The 14,626-nt window shown below is 34.3% G+C and overlaps 2 protein-coding genes across 2 annotated transcripts; both read right to left on the bottom strand.

Moving 5' to 3' along the window:
- Positions 1 to 160: 160 nt before the first annotated feature.
- On the bottom strand, positions 161 to 9,332 carry LOC128206773 (receptor-type tyrosine-protein phosphatase alpha-like). Its single transcript, XM_052909468.1, has 17 exons — positions 9,135 to 9,332; positions 8,043 to 8,206; positions 7,821 to 7,908; positions 7,235 to 7,299; positions 6,902 to 6,938; positions 6,145 to 6,248; positions 5,778 to 5,909; positions 5,338 to 5,486; positions 4,896 to 5,031; positions 4,340 to 4,468; positions 4,017 to 4,119; positions 3,715 to 3,791; positions 3,391 to 3,525; positions 3,043 to 3,177; positions 2,620 to 2,777; positions 1,891 to 2,026; positions 161 to 1,703 (listed from the first exon to the last, which is right to left on the bottom strand). The coding sequence occupies exons 1-17, from the start codon at positions 9,268 to 9,270 to the stop codon at positions 1,599 to 1,601; spliced, it is 1,989 nt and encodes a 662-aa protein (XP_052765428.1). The 5' UTR covers positions 9,271 to 9,332; the 3' UTR covers positions 161 to 1,598.
- Positions 9,333 to 9,421: 89 nt separating this feature from the next.
- LOC128206761 (multiple epidermal growth factor-like domains protein 10) lies at positions 9,422 to 14,626 on the bottom strand. Its single transcript, XM_052909444.1, has 6 exons — positions 14,410 to 14,626; positions 13,043 to 13,123; positions 12,437 to 12,467; positions 10,091 to 12,046; positions 9,721 to 9,829; positions 9,422 to 9,545 (listed from the first exon to the last, which is right to left on the bottom strand). Exons 2-6 carry the CDS (start codon positions 13,055 to 13,057, stop codon positions 9,437 to 9,439), a joined length of 2,220 nt encoding a protein of 739 aa, XP_052765404.1. The 5' UTR covers positions 13,058 to 13,123; positions 14,410 to 14,626; the 3' UTR covers positions 9,422 to 9,436.

Here is a 14,626-nt window from a genome sequence, read left to right on the forward strand (position 1 = left end):
TTTGATTCATTATTATTCTTAATTTGTTGCTCACAATATATAAAGACAATATTGGTGCATGATGTTACCTAATGCGTATTTAGTCATATCAGTACTGACGCAATAGCTTGGCCAAAGTACTTGTATCATTGTACATAGGATGATTGTAAAACAATATGGGTAAGGTTCATGATTCATTTATTCTTAACACACATAAAAAGGTAAAATATATACACTTAAATAGATAACATTTAAATAAACCTTTACCAACAGTTCTAACATTCAATATAACATGACATTCTTCCATAGCAGAGGTCACAGTTAAATAGTACAGTATACAACTGATTGAATAAATAAGAGAAAAAAATATAATATGCTAATTCTTACATGACATGACTTATGGTGCAGAGAGAATAAACGATATAACGTAAACGCCGTTTATTTGTGTATTGTTTCAGTGTTTGCTTATTATAAATACATCAGAGTAGTTATAAACGTGTTTACACTTCTTCAATAACCTATATAAGAAGGTAGACATATGTATAAAATCTTTAAAAAAATAAAGAGCTATTAAAATAATATACTCAAACATTTTTATTGCATGATAACTGATGAAACCGGTTAATGGAACGAACAAATATATCAAATGTTTACGTAAGCTTACTAACATTGTTTAAATGAAGTTGACCAATATATGTTTGAATTTTTGTACTCGGATAGTATTTCAAGTTAGAAATTTGAATCGATTAGAAGTATACATGTATATAATTATTACTTTTCTTCACATTATGAAATCGTAAATAGTTGTCGATATATGTTTTTGTTAGGTAGTTAATACAGTAAATTAGTATAATTTGATACGATCAATATTTAATGCTACCAGTGAAATGGTACAATCAAAGACTCTAAGGCAAGGTTTATACAATAAAATGCTATATACAATGTCAAAAAGATGTTATTTGGGTACTAAATGTACACAGACGCGAATACATTACCATGTAACAAATTCTAACCAGAGCTATTTAAACTCTTCAAATACATTTTCCACAACATTAGATATGTGACAAACAGCTACATTGTACTTATGCTTTTTCACAATATTAGATATGTGACAAACATCTACATATACATGATCACCATATCATTTATGCGACAAACAGCTACATGTACTTGAATATCCATAATTGCACATTTTCTTTCGTCTTGGGGACTACTTATTTACTTCTTTTTGAGAGCGCGTTCAACCAAGTATCATTGTTTTCACATTGTTCAACGACAATAAAAGCGTTCTCAAACGAATTGTATGTCAAATGCAACTACAACTTATGTATATACGCGTAATAAACACGCACTAGGAAAGGTATAAGTAGAGATTCGTGTATTTATATTATGTGCAAAATCTTTTGTCATATGGCACTGGTAGCTTTTAAATTACAAGACCATACGTAAATACAATCATACAGAGACATGTTGTTGCACCAGTCACTATCGCTCTATACATTTTTAAGCTGTTGTAGAATCTATTGATTTTACTAGTAGTGTTTAAAGTTTTCCCAAGCACAAAAGCACCCCACGTGTCCTTTAGGTGATGTCTTCGAGAGGTCTTAATAACGCATTTACTAGTTTTGACCTCGTACAAGTCCACCACAAGTGTTATAATAAGTGGTGCTCTCACGTGTGTTGATATATCCAAGCACGCACTCGTGGCAGAAGTAAAACTGTTCCTGAAAGGAATAATTTACAATTGGCACTTTCGGTAGCATCAATTAAATAATGACATACAACACGAACGCACTAATAGGCTCTAATTATTGGCATGTACCTTTCTGATATAAACTTAGTATGAAAACAAATCGAAAGTAAGTACTATGAAAGGTTTGGAACTTTCAGAAGAGTTCTAAAACTATGTACCTTGTTCGGAATAGCAAGCTTCCTCCTTGTTCTTACTTTTCTCACAACATTCACTACGCTCACTTCCTGGTTCACAGCAACTCTCTGTAGAAGGAGTGATACCACACAGAATAGACCACTCTTGCTTGCGCCGTCTCTGTTGGAATTTAATAAAGGTTGTTACATGTAACTTACCAGCTGATTGAACCCATTCGGCATGGAAAGGAATACACAAATCAAGAAATCGTGGGGGAAACATGGTTTAAACAAACAATAATCGCACTGAAGGACTGATATACTTTCGGTAATTATTTCATCTTTTAGGAATCTGCAAGATCAAATCTTTCAAGTTATATCACAACTGGATAGTTAACCAGGCATACCAATTAAACATTAAAGATGTTAATGGAGGTATCAGCTCACAAGCTCATATTTGGATCCTATTCCTTAAACAGCAGACATTCTTTGGAATTACTTAATATCACGTTTGCAATTGGTTTGATGATAGAGGATAATTGTTTGTTTCAGTGTTTGAACATGGAAATATCATTTTTATTTTACTGTAAACCACTGGAAAGCATAAAATAAAATGAAATTGCATTTTTTAACTTCGAACCTACTCTCAGATCTATAATATGTACATTTAATCATGCTAACATAGTCAGGTTTTCAACAATGCACTGATTAATTGATGATAGCCTTATGTTTCAATGCACTGGAAAATGTCACACTAAAAGGCATATCACTCACAAGCAATGGACGAATATCGGTCCATCATGTCGTGATGCCTTCGCCGCCGCATCAACATCTTCAATGAAGGCCAGGACATTCTGGGTAGATCTTGGAACGTTGTGCTTCTTATCCCAGTCTGTAAATTGTAGATTGGGTATTGTGCGCACATCTGAATGCTTAAAGACCAAAACGTAAAATGTTATACTAACTAAACGTATCAGATTTTAGAAGGCTAATCATAAAATTTACATACGCCTAGCAAAATAACGTAAGACACATTTTCCTATCGCGCTATTAGCAATATATATATTACACAATCTTACTTGCCAAATTACTTATTACTTCACTTATTTTGTTTGTTCTGCTTTGGCTATTGAGAAATAATGAAAGCTAATATTTTCTTCTAGGCAATTCTAAGTGTGACTATAACATGAAGCCTACCCCGTTCGCAGTGACGTGTGTAATTGTCAACGTTCTTTTCTGGTAGTAATCCTTGCCTTCTACTTTGTGACTTCTGACTGTAATATCACCAATTACAAGTTCCTGATTGTCAGCTGGGTAGTACAATCCCACGTTCTTAAATATGAAATAAATATCAATTGCATAGTATGTTAGCAATCTAAATTATCACTCAAGTTTGTCTAAAATTTCATAAATTGCTCATTTCAAATTTTGAGACAAAATATATATCAAAGAACAATGATTGATGACTCATTAACAATTAATCACGCCGATCAAAAATATTTAGAAGTAAACACCCATGAACATTATATTCCAATATCTGCTTACCCTATGTTTTTCCATTTCACTTTCAAAGCTGACGACACATGAACATTGTTCTTGAATCACGAGCGTGACAAAATCCGACACAGTTTCTTTCAAGGGAGTTTGGCAAACAAGGTAACGGTCCTTCACAGTGAAACTCTGCATTTACATAAGTTTCATTACCAGTCAGTGATATGCATATGCATATGTTGTTCTTGACAAATATGCAAATAATTCATTTTCGTATGGAAAGCAATGATCACTAAAAAAACGTAAGCTTAATGCAAAAAAAACATGACTTCCGTAACAATTGTAATGTAAACAAGTCTTTGGAAGTTTAATACATACGTCGATGTAAACAGCATTGATGTAATCAGATGCGCCAGGCTTTAGGTTGAGATATAATCGTGGCCTGTTCTTATCTCCTGAATTAGTAATTTGAAATTTACGAAGTTTTTCAATGTTTTTATCTTCTTTTCAGTCGCTTATGAAACCTTCGATTGAATTTGATATTAGAACGTGCAACACAGCCTAAATTAAATTATAGGAGTCATATAAATATTCAAAGGTGTAAATGGGTTTGCATGCGTGTACACACACAATGATTTAAGACTATAAAACATGCTATCCAAATATACATTGGGTCACACCTGGGATGTCTGCATGGGGTCTATTCGCTTTAGTCTCTGCCTTGTGTCTTTCTACTGCTATCATTTCCTCATTTGACATTGTTTCAACAGTCAAGTTAATTTTCTGAAAAATTGGAATAATTCCAAGCAGTTTTAACATTCTAAGAAAAGTGAACCATAATTAAAATGCCATTTTCACGCTTTTAAGTACGTATAAGAAGTATAACATTATATTTCTTCTGTGTGGCACTAACTTAACTGCTTATACCAATCAATTAAAAGAAACAAAATCAAAACACGTTTTCTTTTTAAAACAAATGTCAAGGTTTCTGTAGAAGTTTAACCTCATAAAGGTGCACCAATTCGGAATCTCTCGTACGGGTCAGGTATTGCTGGAAGCCTTCTGCTTTGATTGGCTTACAGCTGAGAGTCAATGAATGAACTAGAGCTGTGTAAAGGTATTTGTACTGAATCTAAAATGAAAAAGAACATCATTCTTCATATATTTTTTAGTTTACTGTCATGTTTCGTTCAGTTCACTTCCGCTTACACAAAATGTGATAGCTTATGGAAATGATATCTAAATCTGTTTTTGGGTAGAAACCAATAATTAAAGTGTCAATAACAAAATACATTAAGCAAGACCTTCATGCTAAATAAGTTTGTTATCGTCGGGGAATAAAGTTTGTATCTAATCACACACCTTTGACTTCGGATATTTTTTACATTTGTGTAATTAGTTTAGTTTCATAGCGGTTTGTTTCTTGTTTTGCTTTAGTTTAGCCTTTAAACAGGATCGAGTTTATTGTTGCTGTTATTGGGCTCGTAACAGTAGCCTCCCTTGTATTGTTTTTCTTATAAATAGGGTAGGAAACATGGCTCATGAATGAGTTATCAAACCAGTGTCTGGATCATGTTAGGCCTGTTTTGCCGCATGTTGACGACGCATCCAGGAATGTCAATAGCTCCTTTGGCCTCTCCTTCTTTGGTCAAAATATCAAGTGCAATGTATGTCCCTGTTCTTCCCACTCCAGCACTGCACAAAACAGATAAAACTATTTTAGTTAACTAGTTGTATTTGCGTCAAAGAACTTTTATTGTATAATAATAACAAAACCACAAATTGAATTGCTTAAATGATGTGCGTGAAATCGACAGGAATTAAGTTCCGTCAATGAAATTCAATTCCCGTTTAGAAAGATTTGTGAAATTCTCAATGTTATAACAGTCATGCTGTCGAATTGATTTTTATTAACTAGTGATAATTGAAAAGATTTTATCAAACATAAAAATAGTAGCAGTCACAACAATGGCAACTTAAATAAATTGTTAACATTAAGACCTGCAATGGACAAGCAGTGGACCATTGAACTGTGTCGGCGAGTTCAACACCGCCTGTCTGAATTCAATTATAGCGGTGACATCATCGGGGACATCTCTATCGGGCCAACAGGTAAAGTGTAGGTGGTGCAGCATTCTTTTTTCTTTCCGCTGAGTAATACAGTACTTTATTCATTTCAATCAAATTAAACATTGTAAAAGTGCTACCAGACTCGAGTTTGCTTCAATATGCAAATAGAATTCTTGAAGAGAATTAATGCATCTAGCTTAAAAGCTATATTTAAAGCAGAATTTGCATCAAGCAATCAATTTTGACAAAATTTGTTTTGTAGCGTATCGTTTAACATCTTGACAAATATAATAAATTAAAATATATACAAAGCATGGGGAAGTTATTCAAGTGGCTAACACAGTATAACATCCTTATAACTGAAAACATACCTTGACCTTAGATACTGAAAACACTCTCTTTGTAAACTCTGTATATTTGTTTTCCGTGTAGCACGACACCGTGATATCGCCATACGTCTTACTGACACCAGGGTTGGGCCAGTACTGATCACATTTATCTTTCTGAAATGAATTCATTCAAGCCTCGCGCAGTTTTTACATTGTGCATGCTTGATAAAATAAATGTGAAAAGAAGTCGCGTGATGTTGCAATTTAAATAACGTATACGATGTTATAAGTCGATTCATTTGGCATATTCAACTATCATATTGTGATATATTGCAACAAAGTATCATAATCTCGCTTGCCGTAATAGCGATTAACAGAGGTTCATGGTAATTATATTTAAGGGACATACCCCGTCCTCAATCAGATTGGTAACCATGGCAATCGTTTCGACCTTTTGTTGCCAAACCATTTGCCAGAATATACCAAAATCTCCAAGCTGTTTCGACATAGGCCCTTTAAATGTAATAGATAACATTTGCCGTTATGAACAATTCACTACATGCTTGATATCTAAGACATGGGCATCGTCATGGGCCCTAAAACGTACTTAGTAAAATTTGTCCTAATGATTAATTGAATATATGTTTGAATGTTTAGGAGTTGCTCGACCTATACTTTTTAGTTGTATTCATTGTATACACCATTTTGTGTTTTTGTCATGGAGGTAAATTGCTATTGTTATATCGATACCTTCTAAATTGAAACACCCAGTAAATTTACAAAACTGACCGTTCAAAGGCGGTATCTAACATTCATTGATAAACATACCTAGTTTTTAATAAACTAGTAGTATATTTATACACTGTGCTATTTGTGTAGTTTTGCGCTATTGTTCCATGTTTCTTGATTGTGATTTTTTTTTGTTTTTGAGTTCTAAGCCATAGGCGTTTACCCTGTGCTATTAGACGGGGTTTATGTTTGAATTTTTGGCTACTTAGCTTGTGTCTATAGTTTTTCAAATAAGTATTGAACATAATATCTACCTGTAGTTTCCATTGTCAAATTGAAAACTATTTAATGCGTTTTGCAGGTAAATGTTTCGTTCATAACTAAATGAAACGAATACAAAATACAAATACAAATACTTCCCTATGACTGTCTCTTACCCAGTGTAGCAATGTACGCGCGTTTCATGTTGTAGCCCTACAGGAAAATAATACGGTTCGAAACGTTAGCCTTTAACATTAACTGCTGGTAATACTATATCATATTACTTAAGTATGGACTGTTTTGTAAAAATATTTTCCTCGTTTCAGCAAATAAACAAACAAATGCAATTATCCTCAATTCAGCGAATATACAAATAAAATCAAGTTTAGTGAAACAGGAAAAACAATTCAATGAAAAATACGTTTACAATTTGCAAGTTTTTGTTGATGTCTAAAATTTATCAATTGAACATCATACAATAAAAATAAGAAAGTTTCAAACGAGCGTACATCGATAAAACTGGCATTGATGTAATCCGAGTCTCCTCCTTTGATCCGCACTCTTGAATCGTCATCTTAAAACAAGATGTCAATAACAATGAATTTTATATTAAGAAATTGAATAATTATCTAAATATGACATGATACGTACACCTATGCAATGCTTGATCATTACAGAGGTTACAAAACATTTCTTGTACATGTGTTCGTGAAGTTCAGTTAGATAAACTTCGTTATCCACGTATTTGCAATATGTACATGTCTTTCACAACATGTACGATAACAAAATGAATGTTATTTAAGAGAGTACAAGCGAACAGGTACATGTACAAGTTAAAAGATAAATTCTCAAACGGCTAAATCTTAAAATTTACATAAACGTGCAGTAACATGTACAAGTGCATGTTCACTTCGTGTTTCGCAAATTCCTATCGGATTTTATATAAAATACATTTCGCATTTACTCTGACAAAATATAAATTTACTTATAGAAACATGCATACTATTCAGTCTATCTTGACGGTGGTGATTAGATTTTAATAATTTTAGTCAGTACATTCCACAATAGTGTGTCATAATTTGTTGGTTAACGTACATGGATATATTCCCCGGTATCTGTTCTTGGAGACGTTTCCTTTTAGATGCGAGGCATGGTACGGTTTCGTGAGGCCGTTTGGAAATTTCTTGACAAGATGTGAGAAAAAAGACAAACAAAAATGATCATATATTTAGACATAGTTTTTACACTGTATTTTTTATTGCATGTAATCATTGGACTCTACAACTGCAATTTATCGTCTTCATTATAAAGGTGTACCTGGAATTCTTCCTCGAATTCTCTATCTGTCTTTCCGTATACACATCGCGCCAACGACTCAACCGGCACCTTGTCTGTATATATGTCATTTGCATCGTTGTAATATGCTCCCTCATTATCATCAACTGTGTTAACGAAATCACGCCCACAAGCATCATTTGCATCTGTTATAAAAAAAAATCTGTTATTAAAAAACACATCTGTAAAATTAAGACATATGAAACCATTCTTAACACAAGTTTTTATTGGCTTATATGATATGTCTCAGACACAAAGACAAGATATTAAAACGCTGAAAGGCGGTAGGCTCAAAAAGCCTGATTTTATTTTTTTTATAATTCTGTTCAAAGGCAATATAAACAAAATCGTTTGAGTGGTATTAAAATCGATAAGGATCTGTCATTACCTTAGGAAAGGTAAATTAAATGTCAATTAATGCATTTTTTATCTAATAAGCTTATTTCATAACAGTAACTGATAAAATTTTACTAGGATATATAAACACTGGTTTCATCTCCCAAGTTAATTGCTAGTGTATATTTGTTTGAAGGAAGCCTGAAATTGGCTGAGGACGTTTCGAGTTGTGGGTAAAATAATGCAGGGTCTTTTAGTCAACACAATTTTATTTTCTGCGATATTATCTTCGGTGTCCCTCACCTAGACATATTTAAGATTTTTCGACGTGCTTTTAAATTCTCATGGACGCTGCAATCTAATGAACGTATTTAGATACAGCGGTATTTTAATCCGCACTGTTTTAAACCGCATAAAGCCAACTGTTCCATTTTGTCATCCCAGCGAATTCATAATTGTACCATAGCATGTCAAAAAGGAGATCTAACGATACCTGATTCGATTTACGGTACCAAAGTCTACAGGACTTCAGCTTACAATCTAATCGTAAGGTCGAACATTCGAATAACTTGGCTCACAAGAGAGCAATACCGATATTTACCTATGGCCTCAAGTTGGATTCAAATTAACCTTTAACGTTCTTCCAAATCGTGATAAATACATAAATAACGACCATTATTACACGACGTCGTTGTGATTCATATTCAATCCTGCTAACATCATACAGCCTAGGCTTACCTATTTCCAGCATAGCGCTTGTCACGGATTTTGCAGGTTGTCTTCCTGGTAGCTTTCTCTTTTCGCCTGATTGCTTTTCTTGTGTTTGTGTCTTTATTTCTTTTTTAGGGGGAAATTTGTAGTTTGGATTCACCATCTGGACACAGGGATCATGAGGCACCGTTTCATCGTTGTTTTTAAGAACTAGAAATATTAATATATATAAGGAACATACGAACAAATGCATGTGATGTCAGGAAATAAAATCAAATCATAATGACGTTTATTAAAAGTAACTTAATATATTAGATATTTCCATCTGTTTAATTCAATGTGTATGCAAAAGAAGTATACAGAAATTTACCTGAAGTGCTCGTGCCGGAAACATTAATATAAACATGTTGGGAAGAATTTCGTTGTTTGTTCTTTATCCTGTATGAAAAGTATAAATGACGGTATCAGATTTATGTTATGAATGTGGAAAGAAAAGACTGGCATGTCATGTTTTGTCATTCTTAGTAGCTATCGTCATTCAATATTTGTGCGTATATCATAACACAATTTGGTAACATATAGATTTTAAGCGAAGGGTGAATAAAACGCTAACCTCCGCCGTATTAGGACAATGAGTATACAAGTCGCCGTAGCAAGAATCAGACTTCCGGCTACGCCTCCAGCAACTGCGGCTGTTGAGACTTTGTTTGCCTTTTCGTCAACTGTAGCAAAATGAATATCTAATAAACTATTAGCAAACACATTGACGATATGCATGTATTAATTGTTGGAATAGTACCGTATATAATGACAATGAATTATGGGGGTTCGGGAGCAGTAACCACATTTTTGTTTGAATATATATAGTTTATGATATGAGATTGAATTTGCTAATTGACAGAAATGAAATATGCAATACTGTTCAACTACTAAACCAATATATGAGAAAACGATTTGTTTAAGGGTTTGATTAAGGTACTTACCAATATTACAAGTTCCTCCTTGGTAACCCGTTTTGCAATTATATATGCATTGACCTTCAATGTCACATTTTGAATTTTCACCGCTTATTGCACATGTTTCTGGACATTTATACTCACATTTTGGGCCATACATAATTGGTATGCATCCATTATTACAATCACCTGTCGTTCTGTTGCATTGCGATTCTATACAGTTTGGACTACACGTCAAATTGCAAAACGGCCCATAAACGGTATTTGTTGTGCATTCGTTGCATATGCCAGACATTTGGTCACACTCTAGGCAATTTAAATTACACTCTTTTTCGCAGGTGTTGGTCCAAAAGTTTAGTCGGCACCCGTTTTTACACACACCACTTTCAGTATCGCACTCATTTCCCTTACAACCTAAACATGAAGTGCATACACCATCTGTGTTTGGAGAAAACCCAGGTTGGCATCGAACACATAAAGGTTTAGCCTGATTACATTTCGTACAATTGCCATCGTATTCTGTACATAAATCGGCACAGTCTGCACCGGTATATCCATCCTCACAGCCATTCAAGCACTGGTCTACCGACAAGCACTGTCCATTTCTGCAATTTGTGCTACACTCACAACATGTGTCATTATATGTATAAAAAGAATCACTGAGGCATGATGAACAGTTCAAGTACTCAACACAGTATTTTTTGTTACATTTGCAATATTTGCTTTCGAATTGGAAATTATTAGTACACTCATTACAGACTTCACTATCTAATTCACATTGGCAGTTTGGAATACATTTACAAGAAGGTCCGCTAAATCCTCCAAAACATGATGTGCAGTGCGTAGAATTTGTCTGAGAGCATGTTTTACAAATGTCATCGCATTTGTCAATACACGAGTCTGCTGTAAATTCATCAACACAACCATCAGCGCAAAATCCATTTTCTTTTTCACAATGTGACCCCAGACACTTATCCGAGCAGTTGAGTGAGCAGTCTAAACCATAAAATCCTGCTATGCATGCGTAGCAGGTTTCAGTTGTGGAGCAATTATAACAACGATCCGGGCAAAGTGAATTGCAATGACTTCCAAAATAGCCGTCATTACAAATATCACATAGTTCACCTTTATAGTTGTTTTCACAAATACATGTGCCATTGTCTTTGTTACAGATGTTTCCTGTACAACCTAGCCCACATTGTTTATCACATGTTTTACCATATTGTCCTGCAAAACATGTTTCGCACCTTGCACCGGTGAAATTGGGTGAACAGTCGCAAGTTCCATTTCTATTGCATGTCCCATCGATGCAACCATTTGTACATGGAATGGTGCAGTTGTCGCCGTAATATCCAGGTTTGCAGTTTTCACAGTTGCTTCCGGTAAATTGCGAATGGCATGAACAGTGACCTTCATTGCTGCAAATGTTCTTACAGCCTACGGAACACGATTTTGAACAAAAAGAAGAGAAGTCAAAATAACCAGCCTTACAGGAAATACAATTAGTTGAATTTGTGCATCCACAATTATCGTTGATACAATCATTATTGCAAAGTTCTCCGTATTTTCCGAGCACACACATGTCACAGTTATTTCCTTTAAAATTTTCCACACAGTCGCATGAGCCATTATCATTGCATTTTTTCTCAATGCATCCTTTTGAACAAGTCGAATTGCAATGTTGGCTTACATCGTAAAATCCATCAAGGCAATAATCACAATTGGTTTGAGCACACGCGCAGTTTCTGTATTCACAGGCATTTGAACACTCGTCAGATGGTGCGTAAAATCCTGGCTTACATATAAGACACAAACCGTCTATTCGGCCACAAGACTGACAGTGTTCTGAGCATAGCCACATGCAGCGGGGCTGATGATATCCATCTTTGCAGCCATCCTTACACGCATGGTCATGGCCCAAGTAATCCCCGCATATGTCATTCAGGCAGCACTGGCATCGACCAGGACATGAATCACATTTAGCTGGAAATCAGTTTAAGTCCAACAGAATATTTGATTTTTTTAAACATTGTCCAGTGAGAGAGTGAGTGAGTGAGTGAGAGCGCGAGCGCGTGAGTGAGTGATTGAGTGAGTGAGTGGGTGGGTGGTTGAGTGAGTGAGTGAGTGAGTGAGTGAGTGAGTGAGTGAGTGAGTGAGTGAGTGAGTGAGTGAGTGAGTAAGTGATGAGTGAGTGAGTGAATGCGAGTGAGTGGGTAAGTGAATGAGTAAGTGATGAGTGAGTGAGTGAGTGAATTAATAAATTAATAATTAATATATTGAAGGAGTTTTTAAACTATATCGAGTTGTATAACTAAGCTTAAGTTTTAAACCTATTGGTACAAGATTAAATAATCAAAACAAGGTAATACATACCTAATAAAAGCATCAGCAATAGAAATTGAATCTGAAATATTGCAAACAATCAAGATGTATAACTCTTATTTGAGGAACGATAAAAGAAGTTTGTCGCCAAGAAATAAATACAGAAATGAAATATGTACTCATTTTATGCATAGCATTTCTGAAGATTAAAAAATAGGATGTCCCTTTAAGCAGAATCTTGGTTAACTTTTAGGCTATGGGGCTTCTCGCTGTACTTTCGATTTTGTTATTTATGATATTTTAAAGTTTAAACAATTAAGAAATTCAGAAGTAAAGTGCAGACTATACTCCTGTCGGTGATTTGGTTTAATTTGTCCACTTCCTGTGCATTTATAATATCAAACTGAAGAATTTGGCTATTTCAACTATTGATAAGTGCCCTTTTGTCGATATCAGCTATTTTATGATTCGTATACAAATTAAAATATAAGAAAACATTGAATATAAAAAGGATTTTGTTGTGAGACACAAATGTACGTCACTACGTATTTTGATATGATGTAAAACGTTGACTTGACATAAATACATGTACAAATAAATATTGAAAATAAAATGAAAACCTCCTTGATTAATTGTTAACATATGTATATACTTTACCTTAACAGAGTCCATTTTCCTTCACTTATTTGCAGGCACCCACAAGTCCCGCCTAACGCACTGCAAATCGTACAGAGCTTCCTGTTTCAAATAACAATTAACTTAGTTGAAATTTAACGCAGGGCTCATACTTAAACATCCGACAGCCAAGTGTTGAAATAAACTTGTATAATTCGTCCTGTTAGAGGCAATATACAACCCGATATCCTTATTATTTTTTTTAAACGAACAGTAAATGACACGAGGAGGACATTTTGAGTATTCGATAGTTTGATACGTTCCTGGCGTGACTGCAACTGTGCTCTGAATTATAGGATAAATAGGCAGTTGGACGGCCATACATGCTTTGACAATGTGGGATACACAAAGGTCTATTTTATTTTTCATATTATTAACATATTAATAGCACTCAAATCTCGAAATTGAAAACATCGGATAGCAAATCTCATTACTAGCTGACACTAGTCATTTCCATTCAATGAGTTATATCTCTATGCGACACTTTAAGCAAATACCGAAAGAAATCCTTATTATGCTTCGGACAATAAATATTTATCTGTAAAAGAAGTTTGAAGTCAATATCTCATATATTTTTCTAACTATGCTCTGAACAAGATTTCCGGATGCTCGCATGCCAATACACCAACACACACACACGCCTACCATTACTTTATCCCCTTCACCTTTCGGTGGCGGGTGGGGGGTGGGTGGGGGTAATACGGATACTGCTAACAATGAATTGTGTAATTGAAATAATATCGTTAATTAGAGTTATTCTATAAAGTAAGAGTATTGCACAATTAACAGTTTACAGGTATAACCATATATCGCCAAAATACGGATAATGCTTTGATGTCCATTAATTTTCAGTAAATTATAACTTTGGTGGGAGAGTTCTGTTTGGTGTAAATCCTAAGAATATATTATAAACACCAAAGGATTTGCCCTGGTCAGAAAATATATATTCTTGATTTCTCATGTAAACATGTGTTGATCATATAGAGTATATTTATAGTCAAGGTATAGGTTTGAATAAAGAGAAGTAAAAAAATGTATTGTCAACGAGAATTTATGCTGAAGTATAGCGTGGATAAATATAGCGTGCACTATGTTATGATTCAGATTATTAAGATGCCGTTGCTTGGGCAAACACGCACATTTTGAGCACTTGCTGGGAATTGTTTCCAGTATAATAAAAATACTACCAAACACGCATATATGCATGTCAGTTCCTGCTTGAGATACATTTAATATACGTAATAACTAAATACAATCTTAATCACCATCTTTAGAATGTTTGATTTATTATTAAATATAAATTTAGTAGATAATATAAAATGCATTCTACTTAAAGTATTGTAACATACCAACGTTAATTCCGTTTATGCTTCAAGCTAATCATAACACAGCAGTGTTTTTCGTCACGAGGAAATTAAACCTCAAAAACATACCCTTGCTGCACACTGAGCAAAATAATATTTTGATACTCTGGATTGACATCAGGAAGTTTATGATGTTATTATTCATACCTGTTTTTGTTTATAAATGTAACATATAACTGTTTTACTGCTAGCGACATGCGTA

Source organism: Mya arenaria, chromosome 10 (assembly GCF_026914265.1).
Source record: "Mya arenaria isolate MELC-2E11 chromosome 10, ASM2691426v1".
NCBI lineage: Eukaryota > Metazoa > Mollusca > Bivalvia > Myida > Myidae > Mya > Mya arenaria.